Below are 25000 nucleotides of genomic sequence, written 5' to 3'. Positions count from 1 at the left end.
GGCAGAAAAAATTCACCAGTTTTCATACCACAGATTACATCTCTCCTTGCACATCTCCTCCCATCATTTTGCCCAAAAACTCCCCCATTTTCCACACCCCTACCATGAATGTACCGGTAAATGCATGTCAGAGAAAACACAACTTCTCATTCTGCGCTCATGCGGTGGGAAGAATCCAGTTTTAGCCAAGTGTGGTCTGTTTGGCCGTACCATGCCATGTTTTCAGGCACAAATTGCAACAAAATGATGCCTAAAACAAGCACTGGCGTACACATCTGCCCCTCAGTGGCATCGTCGTATCAATCCAGATATCTCCTGAAAAGGGGCATTTTATTTTGAAGCTATGTCCAATGGACCCTTCCGCAAACTCCGCCCCCCTTAGCAACGGTTGCTATATAAGTCAAGCATTCACGTTTCCCAGTACTCAGCATTGGTATGAATGGCGTGGCAACATGTTTTCAACCGTGTCAATTTCAGCACTACCCAAAGAAATCACAAGCATTTTTTGGAAAAACGGCAAGATCTCAGATCGAAGCAGGCAAAAGGGTCTGCAATATGCTTATATAGGCTACAACCACGACATTACATGCCGTGTTTGTAGACAGACAAATGCTAAGGCTAACAGGTTCATTCAAGCTATGTTTATGTGTTCTATTATCTACACAGTCGCCGCTACGCAAACATGTAAGGTGGTAAAACTGAATCGTATTTTAAGCAAGGGTTTTCTCACGTTTTCGATGCAGTGGGCAGATTTTAGCGACATAGCTTCTTGGAACAAACGTAGGTGCTTCTGTTTACGTTGCTGACATTCAGCTGATGGGGGGGTCGTCCACATTGTTTGATCCACAGCAGGCATTTCTGTCTCTGGGTCTTGGGTTTCGGGAAGGGATAAAATGTTACTCCTCCCTCCAGCCTTTTTGGATATCGGCTGTCAGAATTACACACTCCATAAGCGCAACGTTTCATTTTCTCTTCTCGAGCAGACGTCTCTTTAATTGACTTCCATTCATCAAAATGGCTCGCTTGACTGAGGTCCCGAGCTTAGTTACCGTTGCTATGCTATGATTTATCAGTTACCGTTTTGGGGAGTGGTCGTGGAAGGGTCAATTGCTGTTCTCAGAGCAGTATGCATATAACCTCTGAAGAAGGCAATGCTTTCAGCTAAAGGGAATAGTGGCTTTTTAGTGGGTTATAAAATGGCAGTGATATAATAGTGAGGTTTTTCTGCAGAGGAATGTCCTTGCACCCCACCATCAATAACTCTTACAATTCCCTCAGGCTATTGTGCACTTGAGGCTGTTTGTATCCTGCGCAGTGAGGACAGTGAATGAGGGAACAGATGATGTACCTGTGGGCTGGGTGTCATGGGAGCATTTTAGCAAGTCCTTAAACTCATTGGTGGTGACAAAGAGAAGTGAAGGTATGATAGGTATGATGACTGACAACGTGTGTGAGTCTCTGTGTGTGCTTTCAACAAGAAGCAGGCACTGGTTGAACTCTTTCATTTGTGTGTGTGTGTGTGTGTGTGTTTCATCAGGGTCCCGGTAAGGCCAGCACAAAACGTGCTCTGGACTGTGGGTGTGGCATCGGCCGTGTGTCTAAGGGAGTTTTCTTCCCTATCTTCGAAACCATGGAGATGGCAGACATGACGGAGGAGTTCCTGCTGCACGCTCATGAGGAGTACCTGGGCGAGTACGCCGACCGGGTGGAATCTTACTACTGCTACAACCTCAAGGACCTCATACTCCCCCCCATAAGATACGACGTCGTCTGGATACAGTGGGTCGCCTGTGAGTTCATCTGAGTGTGTTTTCCTCTCTGACTCTGTGTTTCTCTCTGTGTGTTTTTGTGAGTATATCAGAAGGCCCTAATACATGTGCCAATGTGATCAGAACAGTTTACCGTATCGTATTCGCGTGTAGGTGTGAACATTTTCAAGGGAAACGGCTCTTGTCGTTACGTGTTTACATGTGCAAAATGTGAAGCGTTTACATTGCCTCGGGCATGCGCAAAGACCACGGAGATGTGCTCCCACCTGGTTTGTTTACTAACAACATCAACATGGATCTGGGCCTCGTTTCCCGAACGCGCACTAAGCCTAAAAAGCACTTGAAATCGTTCGTAAGAGGAATCCTACGTTGCAGACGGGTTTCCCGACGCAGCACTTAGCTTAAGTGTATCTTTCGTTGAGAAGAATTCTACGTGTGGTCAGGACCAGTAGTAACTTCACACTTAGCGATTTAATCCACCAGGGGCGTCGTTCGACAGTCGTTCGGAAGAAAGGGGAATTTAAAAAAGAAACATGGCTATTTGAAGCGAGGAATATTTTACATTAATAAAGCTATCTACACAACTTTTTATATGTTTATAATGACTCGGTTTGATCTGAAATGTGCTACGCGACCAATGGAGAGTATGTAGGTCTTAACTGAAACTTTCAAACAGTAGTTTTATGGCACAATTAGCGCTTATGCCACCACTCCATTGGCTTATATGGTAGCTTTCTAGCTAGATGGTTGTATACATATATATTTGCAACCATGTTCTTCATTGAAACTTTTTTTAAATCGCTAGTTTCATAGCTCATACAGTCACGCATGACGTACGCTTCAACCCCCTCGACACCTTATCCAGGGGTGTCGTTCGGCCTATTGTAGAAGAAATCCAAACGATGTTTCTGTGTATAGCACATCATGAGAATGTCATTGTTTCACCTGCCTATTCCCATCAAAATAGAAATAAAGAATATTGAGTATTTGAAAATAAAGATTAGGTAATACAAAACTAGTGCAGTGCCCGTAGGAATTATGCATTCTGTAGTGTTAGCAGACGTAGAGCTGTTGGGTAGTGTAATGGCAAGACATATTTGCACTCCACATAGGTACAGGTTACACTGAAGTATTATTGTGATGCATGTTTCCTTTTCATTAAGAAATGTGTTAATGGTAGCCTTTTTGGAGAGTTACCAACAAATAAAGTTTGAGATGTAGTGGATGCAGTTGAATATACTGTAGATGTCAACGTTGCTGTCTAAACTATAAACTAAATGTCATAAAGAAAGACATTATTTAAAATGAAGTTATGGTTGAAATAGGATCACTTCTTTATTGTAAGGGTAAGTGTAGGGTAAGAATGGTCATGCAGTTGGACTCAAATGTAGGTACATTTTATTGAATGTATGTAGCCTACTGTACTGTATGACTTCGATGATGCTAGCTTTGACAGCCCACTCTCAGACAGATCGTAATAAATGTCCTTACAATGGGAACACAGTTTAAATAGGCTACTCTGCTGGAGATGGCGTTACTATCCCCGCCCCGAATTCAGTGCACATTGCACGTTCGATGCACGCATAGGCTAGCTAATTTCACAGCAATTAACGTAAACAGGTTAACCTGACGTAAACAGCTCCTAAGAGCTACTTAAGAACTCGTGCACGTTGCGCTCGTGCACCTGACTTTAAGTTGATGGTTGGGAAACGCACGTAAATAGAAAGTGTTACTTAGTGTACGATGTCGCGAAAATCCACGTAGGCCGTTAAGATACGTCGTTATCGGGAAACGAGGCCCTGCATCGTGCACAGGCAGTGTAGTGGCTTAAAGTTCACTTCTTTCTATCAGCATATAGTTCTTAATATTTTCTTTGAATAACCACTCCCAGATGGAAAGAAAACGAGCCTACGCGTGGATGTGTTTCAACAACGGTAGAAAACTGTGTTTGCTCCGTCTTTTACTGAACTCATAATTATTTGACAGTGGTATTAGTTACAGTTGAGACACAAGAAATAACTTGCATGCGCAGCAATCCTGAGACGTGATTTTTAGTTTGCACATGAATACTAACGTCTTCTTTGATCCCAGGAAATTTGAGCACACAACCCATCTCCCTTACGGAGATATTGGCGAAAGTTGTTTTACCTACTTCATTGCAAACGTCTAGTTTTGCAAACGTGTCTAGTTTTTGTGCAGTAGTGAATAGAGTCTCAGTCTACTACACCATACATAGCATATCATGTTTGTAGAAAATGATTAAGGTGAAACAAATGGCAATAAGCATATTTAAATTAAATGATTCACATTGCAAGTAAAATGGTGCGGCTGGAGCAGATACAGGGAGGGACAACGGTGCAACGGTGCGGAGCATTTTACTCCCTTGCATTCTCTCTACAAACTTCCATATAGACGCGGGATTAGCAGAGGAAAATCTACTTTCCTTTTGGGAGAAACAAGGCCAGTCGTTCCCACGACTACAGCACCTTGCAAAACGAATTATATGCGTTCCAGCAACAAGTGCTGCGAGTGAGCGCTCCTTCAGTGCAGCAGGGTGCGTTATAAAAGCCAGGCGCTCTCGCCTGAATCCTGACACTGTAGATGCTATTCTATTCCTGCATAGTGCTAAGACAAATTCTAAATAGAACGAAGGTTAGGCATATCAGCAGAGGTATATTTTGGTTACATTAGGATAGCTACGTTTATAGCTTGCGTTTTGGGCGCACCACAATGCCAAGAAGTTTGTCGCGACTGTAATGGCATATTTCATTGTGGGGGTGATTGATAGCTTAAGGCTTACAAGACACGGTGTTTTCCGATGTTTTACGGAGTCTTCTCTGTCTCTATCACACACACACACACACACACACTAACGGAAGCAAAAAAGGTTTAAATTAAGTGACGATCCCTCAAATGTCGCGTCTCCCGCAAACCTGCAAGCTATGAGTCAGCTGTCAGTATTGGAAGAAGCCTTAATGTCTCGAAGATGAAACTGCCTGGGTTATTTTGTTTCGTTAGGCTATTAGTTATATTTTAAAACAGCCAGTCATTGTAGCCTACCACTCCTGGAATAAGGAATTTCAAAGAGATGATGGAGTGATTTGACTCAGAAGTGACATTGGGCATTGGCAGCGCGAGATTTTCAGAACAAGTTCTACTTTTAGTTCAGTAACATCAACAGCTAAGAAAGAAGGTAAGAAAAATAGTCGGAAAACTTTGATTTGCAAGGGAAGCAGGCAAGTGTTGGGGTTGTTACAGTATATAGCCTACAACAGTGGTTCTCAACCGGGGGTCCGCGTACCCCTGGGGGTACGTGAAGGTAGTCCAGGGGGTACGTGAGATTTTTAAAAGATATATTTAAAATAGGCCTCCATTCAAAAATAATTTAAAAATAGTTATTATACGGCTCTTCAGAATGTTCCAAAATGTACGTTGATTTATATGGGCCATATGTGGGTTAAATGTCTGCGTTCGCAGGTTTGTAATTCCTTGATATTCACTGCTGCGGAAAGTTTATCACCGCTGTCATTGGCAACGGGTTTTTTTGCTTCTAATTCACATCTTTCATATCATTCCGCAAGTAGTCCGGATAGTTAACGTAACGGAAGGTCATTGAAACTTGAAGTCAGAAGGTGGATTGCTCACGTGCAGAACAATTTTTTTCTTAGCGGAAATCACGAAATGTCAACAAACTCATTCAAAAGAGGTTTTCTGGAGGAATGTCTTCTATCGTTTTGGCAAGTAACTGTATAATAAGCGCGATTTTTTTTACGAAAACATGGGAGCTGAACACAGAAGTGCGTTGGCTCTCTCGAGGGAGAATACTCAAACGGCTGTTGGATTTACGATCTGAAGTACAGACCTTTCTGATTGAGCACAGATCCCCCAATGCCACACAGACTGGCTGGCAAATATGTGCTATCTGGCAGATATATATCAGCAAACTGAACTGAATATGTCTGCAGGGAAAGGACACCAACATTTTAAACCTGTATGGCAAGGTGGGAGGCTTCCCGAAGAATCGCTCCAGATGAAGTTTGGCACATCCACACTCACACAGTTTGGGATTTTTGTGAAGCAGGAGCACCCTGACCTGGGAGAGAAAGCTTTGGAGCAGCTACTACCCTATGCCTCCACATATTTGTGAGGCCTCCTTCTCTGCAATGACTGTGATCAAACCAAAGCAGAGAAACAGACTGTGCCTGGAGAAGAGCTTGATCACAGCAGTTGCCTCGTTGCCACCAAGACTGACAAAGATTTTCAGTGAAGCACAAGCACAAGTTTCTTACTAAAATGTAATTGCAAACGCACTCAGTTCAATGCAACAATATTCAATGTTCAATCTTCAGTGCTGACAGTTTAATAAATCAGACAATGATGGCATAGCACTGTGTATAACATATTTTTTTCAATCAAAAATGCTTTGCGCTGGTTAGGGGGTACTTGGCTGAAAAAATATTTCACAGGGGGTACAATACTGAAAAAAGGTTGAGAACCACTGGCCTACAATGTGGTGAAATTTTGGAATTAATAGGCTCCAGTGGCGTTTCCTAAATATGCTTTCTTTCATTTTGCTAAAAACAGTAGGCTATATTACCATATTAAAATGGTGTACCAAATTGCGTTTTATTACTGATAAAAAAATGTAGGCCTACTAGCCTATTGGATCAGTCTCCTTTCAAGAACAGGCAAGAACTTTCTAGCCTCTAACTTTCTAGCCTCCTGTCACCGTCTCCCCCCAGTCACGCACCGACTCCCCCATGACACATCGGCCTGATTTGACACGCCCTTTTCTGAGCCGAACGATCGTGGTAAACCACCTCTCTCGAAAGGCTCAGACGATCGGCGGAAAAACGAACAGTTCACATCTAGACCCCTTATACATGAGGCAATTGTAACACGTTCGCGAGTTTCTATCGGTGCAGACGCGATGTAACAGCTTTACATTGACGCATGTATAAGGGGCTAGAGTGTTCAAGTGTTCGCATTATTTGAATGTGCTTGAAGTGAATCTAGGAGGAAATATTTCAGAATGTCTGTGTTTGTGTGTGTGTGTGTGTGTGTGTGTGTGTGTGTGTGTGTCCGTGTGCGTGTGCGTGTGCGTGTGCGTGTGCGTGTTCAGTATGCCTGTAAGCGACTGTGTGCGTATATGATTATGCTTTCTGCCCATCTACAAGTCTTAATTTAGTCCAGGAATGTTTATACTTGCAAATGGTTCTATATTGGTGACTGCAGGTTTGAAGCTCTTTTGTAGCAGTGCAGAATTACAGCCCCCTATAGTGTGTGTGTAAGTGTGAACCCAGAGAAAGCATGTGATCTTTTCACCACTCCACGTGGGGTAAAAAATGATAGCAGATGGACCAAGAGTGCGGTGGTGGGCGTGTCTTTCTCTCTCTGCGTGTTTGTGTGAGGTAGACATAGATATGAAGATAGATGAGGTGTTTGTGTGTGTGTGTGTGTGTGTGTGTGTGTGTGTGTGTGTGTGTGTGAGTGTGTGTGTGTGTGTGTGTGTGTGTGTGTGTGTGTGTGTGCGTGAGAGAGAGAGAGAGAGAGAGAGAGGAGGGTGTGTATTCATTTCTTCAGGAAAAATTCTATCTGGACATTACTCTTAGATTGATTTCAACATGTGTCTTCTTCCTGACTAGATGATATATAATCTTCGATTCTTGCACGTATGCAACCATTGACCCCTCCCTTCCCGGTCAAATATCAAAAGTAGTGGTCTTAATGTTCAAGATCATTAATGTCCCCAAACAGTCCTTAAACACCTTTTAAGCTAGACTCTGCAGATTGTAGTTGTTGATGCTATGGCCTATTTTGCAATGGCAGTCAGGATACAGCAGCATCAAAGCAAAAATGCTTGGAATCAACACATAAGAAAATAAGAGAGCTTACTTTGTATATCCAGTTATACATTCATGTGTATAGGAATATACAGGGATATGTTTCACAGCAGCCACACATAAGTAGAACTAGATCTTTTTCTAATGTATCGACAAAGTCTCCTAAATGTATTCAGGTCACTTTTTCCCATCTCCTCCATGATTCCGGTAGGTCACCTGACTGATAAAGACCTGATGGAGTTTCTAAAGCGTTGCCAGACCAGCCTGCGGCCCAACGGTGTGATCATCATCAAGGACAACATGGCGCGGCAGGGCTGCAAGCTGGACCCGACGGACAGCAGCATCCAGCGCCACCTGGACGTCATGAAGTTCATCATAGGGAAGGCCGGCCTGAAGGTTCTGGACGTGCAGAAGCAGGAGGGCTTCCCTGAGTCCATGGTGCCCATTTGGATGATCGCCATGCGATAGCGCACCCCAGGAGGGACAAACTTAACCAGAGACATTTTTCATGATTTTTTTTTATTCACAAGGATGTTTATCTTAAATTAAGTCCATCTTTGGTCAATGTATGTTGGGGGGGGGGGGGGTGGTATCTTCATGCTACTGATGGCTCTCATCCTCCCTTACCTTATTCATGGGCTCTCTGTGAGGTTTCATCATCAAGTCTCACAATATATATAAACTTTATTACAGGCTCAAGGCCCACATGGAAGATGCACAATACATATAATCAATAAATTACATATAAATATACAGTACATACATACATACATACAATCATAAATACATACAAATATACAAGGAAATAAGGGCTAAAAAACGCACTTATGCCAGTGTTCCGAGATCTTAGATGTGTACTTGACAGAGCTGCGGCCAGGGTCTGTCATCAGATCAATTATAACATTTGACGAGCGGTCCAGCCGACACATTAACTTAAAAGTAAGGTTCCTCAACAAGGCCATGAAGGTGGTTAGACCCACATTACAGAACAGCTGAATGGCTCTAGTACTCCTGGGTTTCTTCAGGAGTATCCTAAGACAGTCATTATAGGCTACTTTCAATTAACGCAAGCTCTCCTTCTTGTAATTCACCCAAAGTGGAGCTGTATAGAGAGCGGTGCAGTAGGCTCTAAACAAATACATTTTTATATCATATGTACAGTGGTGGAATTTTCTAACCAACATGTTAGCTTGGACATAGAGCAATCTCCTCTGTCAGCATCATCCTCCAAAGTGTTTAAATGTGCCCTAAGTATTTGGTACTATTGGACACCCCCAGAGCTTGCCCAGAAAGATGAAAGGCAGGAAACTTAATATCCATGTCCTCCTTAGTTCTACAGACCATTACCACACTCTTCTTGGCATTATATTTAACACCAAAATCGACCCCATAATTAGTGCAGATGTTAAGCAGCTGTTGAAACCCACCTGTACTCGGGGATAGTAAAGCTAGGTCGTCTGCATACATAAAGTGGTTGACCAGGGAATCACCTATCATACAACCTGTACTCCATTCCCCCAGCTGCCTGGAAAGGTCGTCCATATAGATATTCAAAAGAGCTGGGGATAATATAACCCCTTGCCGGACCCCGTTTCCAACATTAAAAGGGGTAGATAAGATGTTCACCCATCTTACACTCATGCTCTGGTTCGCATACCATACCTGATCAACATTGCTGACTAGTCCTGACTAGGTTGTGATTAAAATAGTGATAGAAATTGTTAAAAAACCTTATCAATGTAAATAAACTTCTTATTGCGTATAATATTTAGTATGATTTTTTTTAAACTTTGAATGTAACAGCTGAATTAATTGTTTGAACAATGTTGATTTAGTTGTAGATAAAATGTGTCGCACCACTTTAGAGAATGGTGACTGTACTACCGCTGAAAACATCTCGGTTATAGATATAACCTCGGTTCCCTGAGTTAGGGACCAGATGTGATTGACGGGAAATGACCTGTTCATTGACCAATCGAAGTACTTTCTATTCACGCCGGAAGGCCGAATTGCGGCAAATCACCACCCTGAGCCCGCCCCCTCAGGAGTCTATATATTGCTGGTGAATATGCCGCGCTGTCTCTGAAGACTCTGAGCCTTCGAGCCTCCAGAACAACACACGCACTGTGCACGCAACCATATCACATCTGGTCCCTACCTCAGGGAACCGAGGTTATATCTATAACCGAGATGTTCCCTATCGCAGTGGGACTGCAATGTGATTGACGGGACCGTGTCTAATCCCGCGTGCAACAGTGACGGCCAAATATGTATACACACGCCAACTCAGTCGCCTCGCCCTCATAGAGGTTCATGTGGCGGCGGCAGTGTGCTTATAACGGGGAAGGATTCAATATAAGAGAAAACGGGACCACTGATCCCATGCTTATGAATACTTACACCCATCTGTACTTACACCCATCTGTGCCACCTTTAATCCATAAAGGGAGACGGCCACGCAGATAGTTACATTGCATGTTGCATATGATCACAGATCATTCGCCTGCAACACGCTCTGCAGGAAACCAGGCTCCGCCACATCCAACATGTAGTAATTAATAAAGGTGTGGCGAGAGCTCCAGCTCGCAGCTTTGCAAATGTCATCCACTGACATGCCCTTAAATAGGGCCCAGGATGACGAAACCCCACGAGTAGAATGCGCACAAAGCTTCTCCGGGGGTTCCAACGACAAACCTGTATATGACAAAGTGATAGCCTCCACCAGCCACCGGGAGAGGCTCGACTTTGCCAGGGGTTTGCCTTTGGCGCTTGCACCAAAGCATACGAATAACTGATCCGATTGCCTGAATGAGCCCGTGCACTCTACATAAATACGCAGAGCGCGCACCGGGCAGAGTTTGTGCAAGCGCTCCTCCTCCGCTGACGCGAAAGGAGGGGGCGAGAATACGGCCAACTCAATGACCTGGTTACGAAACGGAGTCGTCACTACCTTGGGTGTGTATGCTGCGTTAGGGCGCAATCTACCCTGTCCCCGGCAATCGAAAACTGAATGCACGACGGGCTGACCGACAGAGCTTGCATGTCACCAACGCGCTTCGCAGACACCAGTGCCAGGAGCAGCGCAGTCTTCCAAGACGCAAACTTCAAGTCCACCGTTTCTAGAGGCTCGAACGGAGGACCCGTGAGCGCTCGCAACACCACTAGCAAATCCCAAGAGGGCAATAGGTGCCTGACAGGCACTCTAAGTCGCCTTATGCCAGCCATAAAGCGCGAAGCCAATGGATGACTACCCGGAGATTTGCCGTTAATGCCAATATGGCAGGCGGAAATGGCTGCTAAATACACTTTGATAGTAGAAGCAGCTTTCCCTTCATCAAACAATTGTTGCAAAAATTCTAAGATGATGCCCAAGGCGCACTCGATAGGGTCATGCTGGCGCGCAGCGCACCATCGCTCGAACATGCGCCACTTGAGCGTATACAGAGATCGGGTAGACGACGCCCGAGCGCTCTTATTAGTATTCACCACAGAATCTGACAGGCCTGACGCTAAGAGCCTGTTCCTCTCAGGAGCCAGGCCCTGAGCTGCCACAGCTCTGGCCTGGGGTGCCACACCGTCCCGTGGGCCTGTGAGAGGAGATCCCTGCGCAGAGGGAGCTCCCACGGAGGCTGCACTGACAGTCTGATTAGATCCGCCAACCATGGCTGATTGAGCCAATGTGGCGCCACTAATATCAACTCCAAGCCCTCCTCCTCCACTCTGCGGATTACTTGACGTAGCAGAGGAATTGGAGGGAATGCGTAAAGACGCATGTTGGGCCATTGCTGGCTCAGCGCGTCTACGCCTAACGGAGGGTTGTCGCCCCCCAGCGAAAACCACAGAGGGCAGCGGGTGTTCTCTCTGTTCGCAAACAGATCCACCTGCGCCCTGTAAAACCGAAGCAAAATCTGGTCGATCACCTGACGGTGAAGGCACCAGTCTGCAGCTTGAGGGTTGCCCCTCGACAGAAGGTCGGCTCCGTAATTGAGACGGCCTGGAATATGCACTTTCCTGAGAGAGCGAATGCGCTTCACTGCCCACAGGAGCAGTCGGCTCGCCCAATGATAAAGCGCAGGGGAGCGTACCCCTCCTTGACGATTTATGTATGCCATGGTGGACACGTTGTCTGTTCTGACGAGAACGTGACACCCGCCCGCAATGTGAATGAAGTGACGAAGCGCTAGAAACACCGTTCGCAGTTCCAACACATTTATATGTGACGTGGCTTGCGTTGATGACCAGAGCCCGTTCACCGAATATCCTTCGCATATCGCACCCCAGCCTGTTGTGGAGGCGTCTGTGGTGACGATAACGCGGCTTACCACTGCACCGAGCGGAGCCGCTTCCGCGAGGAAATGCAGGGATCGCCATACAGTCAAGGCCTGCCAGCATCTGCGATCCACCGTGATCAAGCGAAACTTGTCTCTGGCGGAGTCGAGTTTCAATGACAGATACCATGCCTGAAATGGACGCGCCTGAAGCATCCCGAGGGGGCGTGCCACTGCTGCGGCTGCCATCAAACCCAAGAGCTTCTGACAGCGAAGGGAGGAAACCTTCCTCCCTAGTCTGAACATCTGCACGCAGTCTCTGATAGCCTCTATTCGTGCTGGCGACAGACACAATGTCATTGCCACAGAGTTTACTATCATGCCCAGGAAAGGCACCGTCTGCTGAGGACGCAGTGAGCTTTTCTCTTTGTTCAGAACAAATCCGAGGCGATACAGGTGTGCCACCACGAGATGGCACTCTCGCACCGCCTCCGCTTCTGAGCGAGAAGCGAGAAGCCAATCGTCCAGGTAGTTGAATAAGCGAATGCGTATTTTTCTCAATGGAGCGATGGCAGCCTCTACGCACTTCGTGAATACTCTCGGAGCTAGGGAGAGACCAAATGGAAGTGCGTGGAACTGGTATGCTACCCCGCCGAATGCGAATCTCAGATACCTGCGGTGTCTGGGGTGAATCGGAACATGGAAGTAAGCATCTTTGAGATCTAACGTGATCAGCCAATCGTTCGGCTTTATGAAGTGAATCAGCCGGCGTGGAGTTAACATTTTGAACTTCAGCGGCATGAGAGACTTGTTCAGTATACGTAAATCTAATATAGGGCGATAATTCCCGTCCTTTTTGGGGACGAGGAAATATTTGCTGTAATGCCCCGAGTTTGCACTCTCTGGTGGCACTAAGCTTATAGCCCTTTTCACGAGTAGCGCATCTATCTCCTGTTGAAGGAAATGTGCGCGATCTCGTGGCACCCGTGACTGAATTACACTCGTGAACCTGGGCGGAGGCCTTGCGAACTGAAGAGTGTAACCCTTTGAAATCGTTTTCAACACCCAGGGCGGGACTGCGCATGCACGCCAGCTCCAAACGCAGTCTGCCAGCCTGGGGCTTATATTGAATTTGTCGGCTACTAAGCCACTCATCACCAATCTGTCTAAACCTTGATCTGACCCCACTCCTAGAGAGGAGGGTGAGATCTGGGGTTTCCCCCTCTTGGTTTGAATAAAAAATTGGTTTTGCGAATGCAACGGGTGCATCGTGGGAGGGGAAAAGCAAGCTTGTCTTGTGTCTGCGCCTAACGGGACAGTGTCGAGAACATGGGAATGTTGTGCTTGTGGGAACAATTTCGTCGTGCTGGACATGGGGTTACATGAGCACATCTGGCGATCTTCCCAGGTGGTGGCGGGCACACCACCTCCCCCCCCCTTTCGTTTCAGGGGGCGATGAACATCAGGGAACCTGCGGTCTCCCTCGCCCTCTCGTACCACGTCGTGTGGGTTTGTGCGTGGCCCCGGAGCTTGTCTGTCCCGCTGGCTGCTGCTGTTGTTGCTGCTGTGGCTTAGCAGGCTGAGCCTGTGGCCGGAACGGGTTCTTGTTCCAGCCGCGGCGTGCGGCCACTTTAGCTGGAGGAGCTGGGGATCGGAACCCACTCCGCTTCACGCCCTGTGCCGGTGTTGTCTGCCCTGAAGAGGGCATCGGCTCCGAGCTGCTGGACCGAGGCATCCAGGACTCAGCCTCGAATTTCTCATTCATGGCCCCCACCGCTTCACCGAACACACCCCTGACGCTGACTGGAGCGTCGAGGAGTGGTGCTTTCTCCCTGTCAGAAAGCTTAGCCAGGGAGAGCCACAGGTATCTCTGTGTCGCCACAGATGCCCCCATGACTCGCCCTAGCCCTTGCGACGAGCACCTGGTGAGGCGGAGAGACAAATCCGTTGCTCTCCGTAACTCCTCCACCGTCTCGTCGTCCCCCAGACGAGCCGCAAGCTCCGTGAGGAGCTTGGCTTAATAACATTGGAGCAGCGCCGCCGTGTTCGTAGAACAGGCGGACTGCCCCGCAGCTAAGTAAGCCTTCTCGGCCAGAACCGCCAGGTGTCGAGCGCTCTTGGTGGGTAGCACGGGTTTCTGGCCGAGCCTCATCGTGGGGGATGCAGGGGAGAGATACCCTGCCACGGTGTCCTCCACCGGCGGAAAGGAGAGGTAGCCCATCTCTTTCGCTCGGTCAACGCGGAGGTACTCCGCGAACCCCGGGACCGGAGCGCGCCCTGAGTACGGCGCAGCCCATGAGGTCTCCAGCTCCTCGTGTACCTCCTCGAAGAGGGGGATATCTGAGAAAGCTGGCCGGGCAGAACGCACGTTAGGCGGAGGGGGGAGGGGGAGACCAAGCCGGCTCGCCGCCCTCACCGCTACTTCGTGTAGCTGGTGACCCAGGTTCCGGGAGAGTGCCGCGGGCTTCGTAGCCCTCGGCGCGTCACCCATCACCATGTCTGTCTCCTCGTCCGAGTCGACCTCGAACGAGTCATCGAGCAGACTCTCTCCTCTGGCGTCGACGTCCAACTCGTCGAGCTGGGCGTCGAGCTCAGATAGCGGCTCGGCGGCCTCTGCAGTCACCGCGACTAGGGCCACTGAGCGCGCTGGCGAAGAGCAGGGGGACCCAGCGGCTTCCCGAGGGAAACCGCCAGGACCCCTGCTGCTTCCAGGGCGAGAGGAGCCTCGCCTGTCCAGGGACACCACCCCGGACAGCGCAGGCTTCACTCCCGGATGCATGCTCTCTCTCTCCCACAGAGAGAGGCGCTTTGTGACTCGTGCCGTCGTCATGGCGGCACAGAGCGCACATGCAGGAGGGATTTCTCCGGACAACGCAGCCTCAGCGTGCGCTCTGCCTAGGCACAGCGTACAGCTGCGATGCCGGTCACCCTTGTCCTTGGGATGGCCACAATCCACGTAGAGACGGGACATCCTGAATCTGTAAAAGAGACACAATTAGCAAGAACTAGTCAACGTAGCACGTTTCAAGCAACAGTGAACTAGCAAGTCGAGGACGAGCGAGGACACCAGCCGGACAGCAATCTTGCTTAAGCGTAAAATATCCTTGCAGCACTCAGAGCTAGTAAGGAATAATTCAACTCACCAACTCGAAAGAGTAAAAATAAGCACACAAAGAGAAAGGATACGCAAGGGTGATAGTTGGTCTTTGTCGATAGATCCGTAAGCTCGAAGGCGAAGGTCGAAAAGAGACAGCGCGGCATATTCACCAGCAATATATAGACTCCTGAGGGGGCGGGCTCAGGGTGGTGATTTGCCGCAATTCGGCCTTCCGGCGTGAATAGAAAGTACTTCGATTGGTCAATGAACAGGTCATTTCCCGTCAATCACATCGCAGTCCCACTGCGATAGGGAACTCTCTTGTGCACATCTGCATCAGTGTTTGTTCATGTTGATTAAATGTCTGAAACATGTAATGTGATGGTGTTCTCTCATGAGTCATACATGAGGTGCTTTGTTCAGATCTGGGTACAGTCTTCTTGTGGGTCCTGCATGACTTGTGTTGCTGGTAGGATGGGTTCTGGGAGACTGAGGAAGACCCGGCCACATCAGAACCTTTCCGATCAGCGCCACTTTGGGGCCACTTTCCTCCCCATGATGCTGGTTGTTCCAGATCAAAGGCTCCATCCTCCAGAGATAGAACATGATAATTGTAGCTCATCATCTTTCTGGTTTCCGTCCTAAATACTTCCATTGTAGCAGCTTACTCTTGACCTGCATCTGATCTCTATTTTGAAGACCAAAAAAAAAACACCCACCCACACATACCCATACAACCGTACAAACGGACAAAACTATACACACTCACACACACACAGTCTCATTCACTCATAAATATACACATATACACATATACACCCACACATACACCCATATGTACCTCGTAAATGTGTTGAAACTACCATAAACCATATTAATATATATACACCTACACACACACACATATGTGCACGCACACACATACTCACTTACCACATCTAACTTCAAAACCACACACACACACACACACACACACACACACACACACACACACACAGAATCCATTATTGAGATCTTCCCATGCAGTTACTGTAATGTCCTGAGGCATTTTATTTGGTTCCATTTTTTGCCTGCCAAACAGAGTCCCCCCTACCCAAAAAAATCCTGCAATGTTTAGGTTAATGATTTTCAGATGGGCGTGGGGAGTGAGCGGCTGGGGAGTGTGATTGTTCTCGAGTTTGACAGAATGTTTCTTTCTCTCCTCTCTGGCGGCGCTCCAGCTCTGTCAGATCCCCTCTGTGTTAGAGGCGTCACCCAGTCTGCTCACCCCCCAACCCAAACCCTCAAACGAGACATCGGTGGCCGCGTGTTTTACAAAACTGCGGGTAGAGGGCACGGTGTATAGGTAGGCTCTTGGCTCAGCCTGAACGTGTAAGAAGAATGGTTTCTTAAATGACATTGAAATTAGACACGTAATTTCACATGTTTTTCACATAGTGGGTGGGGTAGGGGGACATGGTGGTCAAAGACAATGCACTGAAGGTGATATTGACATAAGAAATTGTCAAAACCATAAAGATATTGAGTAGTACAACATATTCACATGTAAAATCACTTTTAATTTGGGGCCCCAGTTGTGTTGCCCAGGGGATGCCTATTAGACTTCTGAACACAACCACATTGAGAGTTATAATTTGCATTAAGTCATTATTTTCGTATTAGGAAATAGGTGGAAACATTTCTGTTCTTGTGAAGGAACCTGACCTTTGGTAAAGGGAAGACATTTTCAAAGTGGGAGACCAAGACAGAGACTTTGACATGCATCAGCTTTCATTCCTGCAGGTACTAGCGAGGTCTGTTCTACTTGATTTGGTGCAGACCAGAGGATCGTAGACACATGAACATGGTAATCTTTCAGAACGTAACACTAGAAATAGGATATTCTGTCCATATGCCTAAGGCCTGTCTGCGCACATGGAGAGTTATAAATATTGTAATAACTGTGTAACAACACCACCTGACAGAGTTAGTGAAGTGCAAGTATGAGTGTACGTACAGACACATTTGTCTTTGTATGACTTTGTGTGTGTGTTTGTGTGTGTGTGTGTGCATGTGTCGGCAAATCTGTGTGCTCTGGTATCTGTTTATCTGTTATCTATTTAAGTATTTGCATGTTAGTGTTGTGATGACATGTGCAAAGTGATTCAAATTCCCACATGAACACAACTACACACCCCACCTCAGTCTCCGAAAAAATCCTGCAACACAAAAATAACCCCTGAAGTTATTCTACATTCTGACCCCAAGACTCCTGTGCAAATAGCACCTGATCACTTATTCACCTTTTCAGAACGTGTTAGCGTGGGCTAGTATTGCCATCAGTCCCAATATAAGTCATAGACTTGCCTGCAGCGCTAGTGCCTATAAGCTGTGCTAACATTAATGAGCTCAGTCACACAAGCACTGTACTGGGCACTGGTCCAGACACTCAGACCTTCACACTTGGGACTGGCAGACACGCACACGTATAAGAAGCTTTTAGTGTACACACGCACACGCACACACACCAGAGACACACCTACACACAGACACACCTACACACACACACACACACACACACACACACACACACACACACAAGCATGTACATATGTGGCAAAAGATGGTGCAATGTACGCCTAAATGAGAGCAGACAGAACAATGTGGGTTATTTAAAGGGGCGACCGTGAATAGCAGAGATATGGGCAGAGGTTGATGGTTTATTTTCCTGATTATTAAGGAAAGGTACTTGGAAGGCAAGGCCTGATGGGTGCTGACAGTGTGGGTGTGTGTGTGTGTGTGAGTGTGTGTGTGTGTGTGTGTGTGTGTGTGTGTGTGTGTGTGTGTGTGTGTGTCTGTGTGAGTGTGTGTGTGTGTGTGTGTGTGTGTGTGTGTGTGTGTTTGTGTGTGTGTATGTGTGTGTGTGTGTGTGTGTGTGTGTATGTGTGTGTGTGTGTGTGTGTGTGTGTGTGTGTGTGTGTCTGTGTGTGTGTCTGTGTGCGTCTGTGTGTGAGTGTGAGTGTATGAGAGAGAAACTAACATATCGTGCAATGTGGCGCCTTGTGCTGTTTTTTTTCAGTTTGGTTTTTGGTTTTCAGACTGCATTTCTGATCAAGAGAAAAACACACACACACACACACACACACACACACACACACAAATACACAAAGAAACAGACAGAGAGAGAGACAGAGAGAGAGAGAGAGAGAGAGAGAGAGTGAGAGACAGAGAGAGACAGAGAGAGACAGAAAGAGAGAGATAAACACACATATTCATTCACAAACCCACATATAGTCTTTGTGCTGTTGAGAGCAGGAAATCTCACTCCTCTGAGCCAGCATCTTTAACTTTGGGGGAAAAAAACAAGGTGTATCTTTCCTTTGGAGAATAAGAGACTGAAAGCTGTTGACAGAGAAATAAATAATTAGGACCAAATGCTAAGCAGGGAGAGAATGTTGGCGGCATATTGCATATTGTTAGGCCACAATATGACAGGGTATAAAGTCAAAGATGTGGCAATGACAGATTTGGCTGGTTTATCATAAGAACGTTTTGAAATGTAACAATAAAGAGCGCATCAAGCTGGGAAATGTGACTGCTGATGTGGAAGAATTGTGAGAATTGTGTTTGTTAAAGTCCATGTTTTGTTTGCGCACATTTTGGTTCTGCATTCATTGGTTGTACATGTACTAGTTCTGCATGTATGGTTCCTGCGATTCCCCAAGGTTCTTCTTAGCACGCGTGAAGGTGACTGTATGCACATGCACACGTCTGCACCCTAATAGCAGAGTTTGCCAAACAACACAGAGGTTTCAGTTACCAGGCCTTTTTATAGGCCCTGCCCATATCATACCCGCTGCTGTATCAGGTGCTGCTGACGTGGCTTTGCCTGACTCAGACATCCACCGGAGACCCAGGAATCTGCTCTTGTGCCTTATCTCACCAACATCAAGAGGGTTCTCTTTTCCATTCCGAATATATTCAAATAAAGGGAAGGGAAAAAAGGGCAGGATCAACAGAAGAGAGCGGCCAGCGTGAGCCCTCAGAAGAGAGACCGTTTTTGTGTGTGTGTGTGTGTGTGTGTGTGTGTGTGTGTGTGTGTGTGTTTGTGTGTGTGTGTGTGTGTGTGTGTGTGTGTGTGTGTGTGTGTGTGTGTGTGTGTGTGTGAGCCCTCAGAAGAGAGAGCGTGTGATGTGGTGGATGCCCACAGTCAGACTCATGAAGACTGATGGAGTTCTGTGGTGCAGGATGGTGACCTCTTTAGACGCCAGGGGTGTGGATGAGGATATTTCAGTCAGCCAACCCAAAGAAGGAGAGAATGTGTGTGTGTGTGTGTGTGCATAATGTGTGTGTGTGTGTATGTGTGTGTGTGTGTGTGTGAGAGAGGTTCTTTTATTTTCTTAGAGGGGTAGAAGAGTGATGGTAGAGTTTGAAACAGTGTTCTGGGCAGTTAAGGCTGGTGTAACACAGAGCGCATGTTGAGGTTGAGTCTGAGGTTTGTGTGTGACAAAACTGACAATTGGTTTCTCTGGGGCAAGGTCGTCTGTGACCAAATGGTTCTTTAAGGGTTGAAACACATACCACGTGAGGTGTGGGAGGTGGAGTTTGCGGTGTAAGTGTATGAGTTTGTGTAAGGGTAAATACTGTAGACCAGTACCTGCTCAACACAGCCTGGGGTAATTAGTGAGCTGAGTAAGCATCAAAATCCTGCTGCTGCAGCAGCCGTGTGTGGGAGTACTTGAGTCTCTGTGTGTATGTGTATGTGTGTATGATGCTTGGATGTGTTTGTGGTCATAATTACATACATGTGTGTACATTATTGTGTGTGTGTGTGTGTGTGTGTGTGTGTGTGTGTGTGTGTGTGTGTGTGTGTGTGTGTGTGTGTGTGTGTGTGTGTGTATGTTTATGTGTTGGTGAGTGTGTATATCTTTCTTTGTGTGTGTATACATATGTGTACCCACAGCAGGAGCTGGGTTATAGTGGCAACAGAGGGGGGATAATTACACACAACAGTACATGCTTTAATTCCCCCTAATTCAGGATAACAAACACCTCGTTTGATTACATCGTGTTGAATTTAACTACATACCCACCCCCCACCTCCCCCCCCCCCCTCCCTCGCCACCTCAGCCCCCTATTTACGTATTCCCAGTGTTCGCTTCCCCACACTTTTGTTGTCTTGTGCAAACATGTGGAACCACCTTGTAGGCGGCCTTGTTTTCCTTCAGTGCCCTTGGAAGCGTGACTCCCGAAGCTGATGTGTCCCATAAGGCTTGAGCTCAGCTGTAATGAGGCCACATGGCTCCCACATGCAGCCCTGCCCAACCAGGGGAGGCATCTCTCGACAGCACACTATTACATCCCCTTATGCCAGCTTTAGTTACCGTCAAAGACATGGAGGCTGAGGAGGAAAGACAGAGGATAGAGTTTGTGTTTTTAATGATGCGGATCGTTTTCTTCTTCCAGCCAACCCTGTGAGCTCTACCATTGAAGTTAGCGATCAAAGCTCATCCATCAAAATAACAATCTGAATGTCTACAGTCACCTTAATTGTATGTTAAGCACAATGCAAAGAAGGTGATGTGACTCAGCAAAGATTTAACGATTCACTAAAATATGATTTAAGATCGTTGTTAAGCATCAGAACTTTAGAGGGGGTCACTCCAGATCTTTGCCTTTGAGTCTACTAGCTAATGATCTGGGCTTCCACTTCCCGCACTTACTTGCAAAGAAAAGTCACCCCCCAAACTTCTGCTGAGCACAGGCTTCAAAGCCCAGAACTCTCTGAATAAATATAACAACTAAACCTGGAGATGAAATCCAAATCCAAGCCCTTCTTGCAAAAACTAAAGACAAAACATTAGACTTCTTCCAGTTGGCCTTTAGATTAAAAGCACGACTGAAGCCCTTCTCATTGACTGAAAGCCTGAAGCTCAGACCATCTAAATGATCTCACTATATCTCCAGATTGAGTCATGAGCTATTTCATTCCATCCAATCTATCGTCTCTAGATCCAAGCTCCTCCACCAAAGCTACAGACCGAATGCTCTGCGTGCAGAAGTGTCAGCAGAAGCCATTTGCCCCAACTGTCGGCCGGTGCCTAGTCCACCTTCGCAGCTCCAGAAAGTGGCTTTCAGCTGTGCTGTTAGGAGCTGCAGCCGTAGAGGCAGCAGCAGCACAGCGCAATGCAAAGCTGCTCGCTACCCGGTGGAAGGCGTTTCCTGTCTCTTGATGTCCTGGCTGCCGCGCTGTTTTTCTCCGCTGGGGCTTTGGCCTTCAGAATGAGCTGTGGTCTCATGCCAGCACTTTATTATTCCATTTTTCTTAGGGGTGTGGAGAGAGAGAGAGGGAGCAGGGGAGTGGAGGGAAAACTGAAAAAAAATGCCTGGGAGAGAATAAAGAAGGGAGAGAGACAGAGAGGGGGGAAAAACACAGGGGGATCAGCAGAGCAATTTTGCGGCGCGAGAGGGTGTCTGGTTGGAAAGTGGTTGACAGCCAAGCGCTTTCTCAGCTCCATGAAATGCTCTCTTCTCCTCCTCTCTTCTCCACCCCTCCACTCCTCCTCCCCTTGCTCCCTTCTTTCAACCTACCGGCTAGATCATCGTAGAGAGTAACATATATTTTAAGCAGTGACTTTTTTGGTATCTTGCTGTAGTTTGCATTTTCCATGCCCAAAAACAGGATGCAACTGTTTTTTTTTTTTTTTTTTTAAAGAGCACACTAAAGCATTTTATGGTAGCGAGGAACATTGTTCAGGTATTCCCGCGCTTGTGTACAGCGGTAACATTACAAAGCACCTCAGCCATAAACCTGTGCGGGAGCTCTGAGTGGACTCAGATGTGGAACGTCTCAGCCATCCGCACTCAACCTGGAGAGAACAAGGAGAGGGGAAACACGTAGCGTGTAGCCCTGTTAGCTTTGGACCTCGTCCATCATAAACAGTTATTAGGTAATGCCAGTAAAAGCATGAGTCTCATTAGAGATCAGCTGCTAATGGAGCTCGCACTGGACTCGTCCAGAACTAACTCTGACTATCTGAACACAGCCATGACTGCACGGCCTCCATACTGCCTCTTGGCTCATGTTACTCAAGCAGGAGAGACGAGGGCACACAGTGGTGGCCTTTAAGGGGACAGGAGTCTAACTCCCATGTAATTGGTCACACATGAGATTTGATCCAGCTGCTGACATTACTTTACTTTCATTTCAAAAAAGCTGGCTGCCGGGGCCTCGTCTGTGTTGCAGGCGTGGGTCCTGGGGATCCTGAACCGTAATGGAACCCAATTGTACCCAGTGCCCAGAGAGTCGGCGGAGTCTGTGGCATTCCAAGACGTTTAGCGGCAATTTAATGAACAAAGCCGTGAAATATGACTTTAATAATGGTGACAAATAGCGGACGGCTTTGGAAAAAAGGCGGAGTGTCTCTGACGGGTGAAGAAAATGACACACAAGGGCAAGCAAACGTTTTAAGGGAAGAGAGAGACAGAAAGAAAAAGAAAGGGAGAGAGAGATAGAAAAAAAGAAGTTTAATGAAATGTGAAAATACTTGTGGCGCGTCAGTGGCGGGCACGAGCAACCCCAGTTCCATAAACTCATGATTAAATCACGGTCCCCGTGGTTTTGTAGTCATTTAATAAAGACCTTTCGGTGCCTGGCAGTCGTTGCGTTGGATCGCCATGGAAATGGGCAGAAATTAAGGCGTGTGATACCACCAGACGCGCCTGAACTCGTCAGGGTGAAAGCACTGCATCTTACCGCACACTCCTTTAACCATCACTCATCCCACGTCTCTCTTGCTCGCATTCACTGCGGTTTTCACGTCTGTTAAGACTTCAGAGGGGAGAGGCTGTTTAACTGTTTTTTAAAACTCGGCCCTGTTTTAAGGTCATTTTTCTAGGGGCTTGCACAGAGATATATTTAGAACTTGTGAAAAAGAGTAGAAATATATCACCATGCAAAATTGCTCTGACAGCCGTACGAAGCCGTGATATTTTCCATGTTTCTGTGCTTAAACAAGAACCGACGGGAAAGATTTGTCGAAATTATTACAGATGTATTGACACAATGGGAATTTGGTGGACCTCTGTCCTAGATGACAAGTGTTCATTTACCTCTCCCATTCCACTTCACACACTGATCGATGTCCATCTCAAGAGTAGTGTGTAAGGTAACGTGGGTTTCAATAATGGAAATGTTTCAAACGACCCAGAAGGATAAATTGTAGATCTATGTATTTTTATATGCCTTGCCTTGTGTTTCGCTGGACAAGGGTAAGTAGGTTGTATAAAGTCACTTCATAAAACAGCTGTCATTTACCCACTTTTTCTTTAGAAAATGAAAAGAGAAGCATGAAATCATTCTTTGATTCAATTAATTTTCAAAGAAAAAATAATGGAAAAACTCAAACTCAAACCCCTATGTATCTCATATGGTACGTCTTAATGCCAACTGGTTTTATTGCAGGTGTCATTGGAAACAAACCAGTACCAGTACATACAGATTTGTTCACTTGCACCCACTCACACCCACACACCACAGCACTCTTACTAGACACACACAACAGTACTCTTACTACACACACACACAACAGCACTCTTACTACACACACACACACAACAGCACTCTTACTACACACACACACACAACAGCACTCTTACTTTACACACACACCACAGCACTCTTACTACACACACACACCACAGCAGTCTTACTTTACACACACAACAGCACTCTTACTACACACACACACACCACAGCACTCTTACTCCAAACCGGTATAGAGATAGCATGCTTTGTCAGGGTTTGCATATACACACAGACACTCAAACACGGAGAGAGAGAGAGAGAGAGAGAGAGAGAGAGAGAGACACACACACACACACACACACACACAAATACTACAACTTGGCTTGAACAATAGGCCTCTGTGTTTTTCTGTTTTTGGGGGCTGGAGTTTAGAGATGTTGTTCATTGTCACATGATGTTAAAAGCACAGACAAAAGTCAGACCCCACCCCTACTTTACAACACACACACACACACACACACACACATACCCTGCCTCAAGTCATACACATACATGCCCAAACACACTCTCTCACACACATCTTGCTTGCAGATGTGCCGTGGTCACAGACACTTCAAAGTGCTCTCTCTCTCCAACCAGCGTGGGCACCCTGCTCCCAGATCACTCCAGCGCCTCTCAGACTACAGTCAAAAGAAACTGACCCAACCAACAGCACAAAAGAAAAGCAGACAGAACGGCCTGTACTCAAAAAGTATCTGTAGTGCAGAAAAGCTGATCAGAAGAAATACAGGAATAGATTGCAATTGCAAGTGCAGTTCTTTGCGTTTTTACAGCAATCGCGCAAGCGGGCGCTCTTCATCTCTCCTAGCCTCCACAGGGGGCAGCCATTACATAGGAATATAAGTCTGACTGAGGGAACGAAAGGGGGAGAGAAGAGAAAGAGGGGGTTTGAGTGAGAGAAGGAGAAGTGGAGAAGGAAAGAGAGAGAGAAAGAGAGAGAGAGAGGGGTGTGAGGGGCACGAGAGGTTGTTTCAGCAGCCATAGCTCAGTGTCTGAATCAGGTTTGGGTTTGTAGGGCTTTCTATGATGAATGCCTCCATGGCAGGATCCGATAATTAGCTAATTACATAATGAGATAATTGGTTTGGAACCCCGTAAAATTCTGTCTGTCAGATAAATATGTAGATAGCTGCGTGTGGCTCTGCTCAGCTGGAGTCCTCCGTTACTCTCTCTGTCACACCCTCTCTGTCATACCCTCTCTCTCTCTTTCTCTTTCTCTTTCTCTCTCTCTCTCTCTCTCTCTCTCTCTCTCTCTCTCTTTCTCTTTCTCTCTCTCTTTCTGTCTGACTCTTCCCCAGTGCAATATTTCCCTCCACTCAGCTCGCTCTCTTTCTGAAGACTGATGCCCTTACATCTCCCCCAGGCATAGTTCATGGCCGGGGGGGTCACTGGATTATATTGACGATTTATCACTGGAGCATACGGGGAGATTATAGAGTTTCTTATTGTCAGCGGCA

At 46.7% G+C, this 25000-nt stretch overlaps 1 protein-coding gene across 3 annotated transcripts in view; it reads left to right on the top strand.

The window, feature by feature from the left end:
• Nucleotides 1-9559, top strand: part of ntmt2 (N-terminal Xaa-Pro-Lys N-methyltransferase) — a gene marked incomplete at its 5' end in the record, with an annotated part of 24829 nt that extends 15270 nt beyond the window's left edge. For all 3 annotated transcript variants that reach the window (XM_080831735.1, XM_080831736.1, XM_080831737.1), the window contains 2 exons: nt 1538-1790; nt 7824-9559. In XM_080831735.1, the coding sequence (XP_080687861.1) occupies nt 1538-1790; nt 7824-8080 (510 nt within the window). In that variant the 3' untranslated portion in view covers nt 8081-9559. The remainder of the gene's footprint in view (nt 1-1537; nt 1791-7823) is intronic.
• Between the last annotated feature and the right edge of the window lie 15441 nt (nt 9560-25000).

The sequence above is a fragment of the Sprattus sprattus genome (assembly GCF_963457725.1).
Source record: "Sprattus sprattus genome assembly, chromosome: 2".
Lineage (NCBI taxonomy): Eukaryota > Metazoa > Chordata > Actinopteri > Clupeiformes > Clupeidae > Sprattus > Sprattus sprattus.
This window is presented reverse-complemented; position numbering and strand designations above follow the sequence as displayed.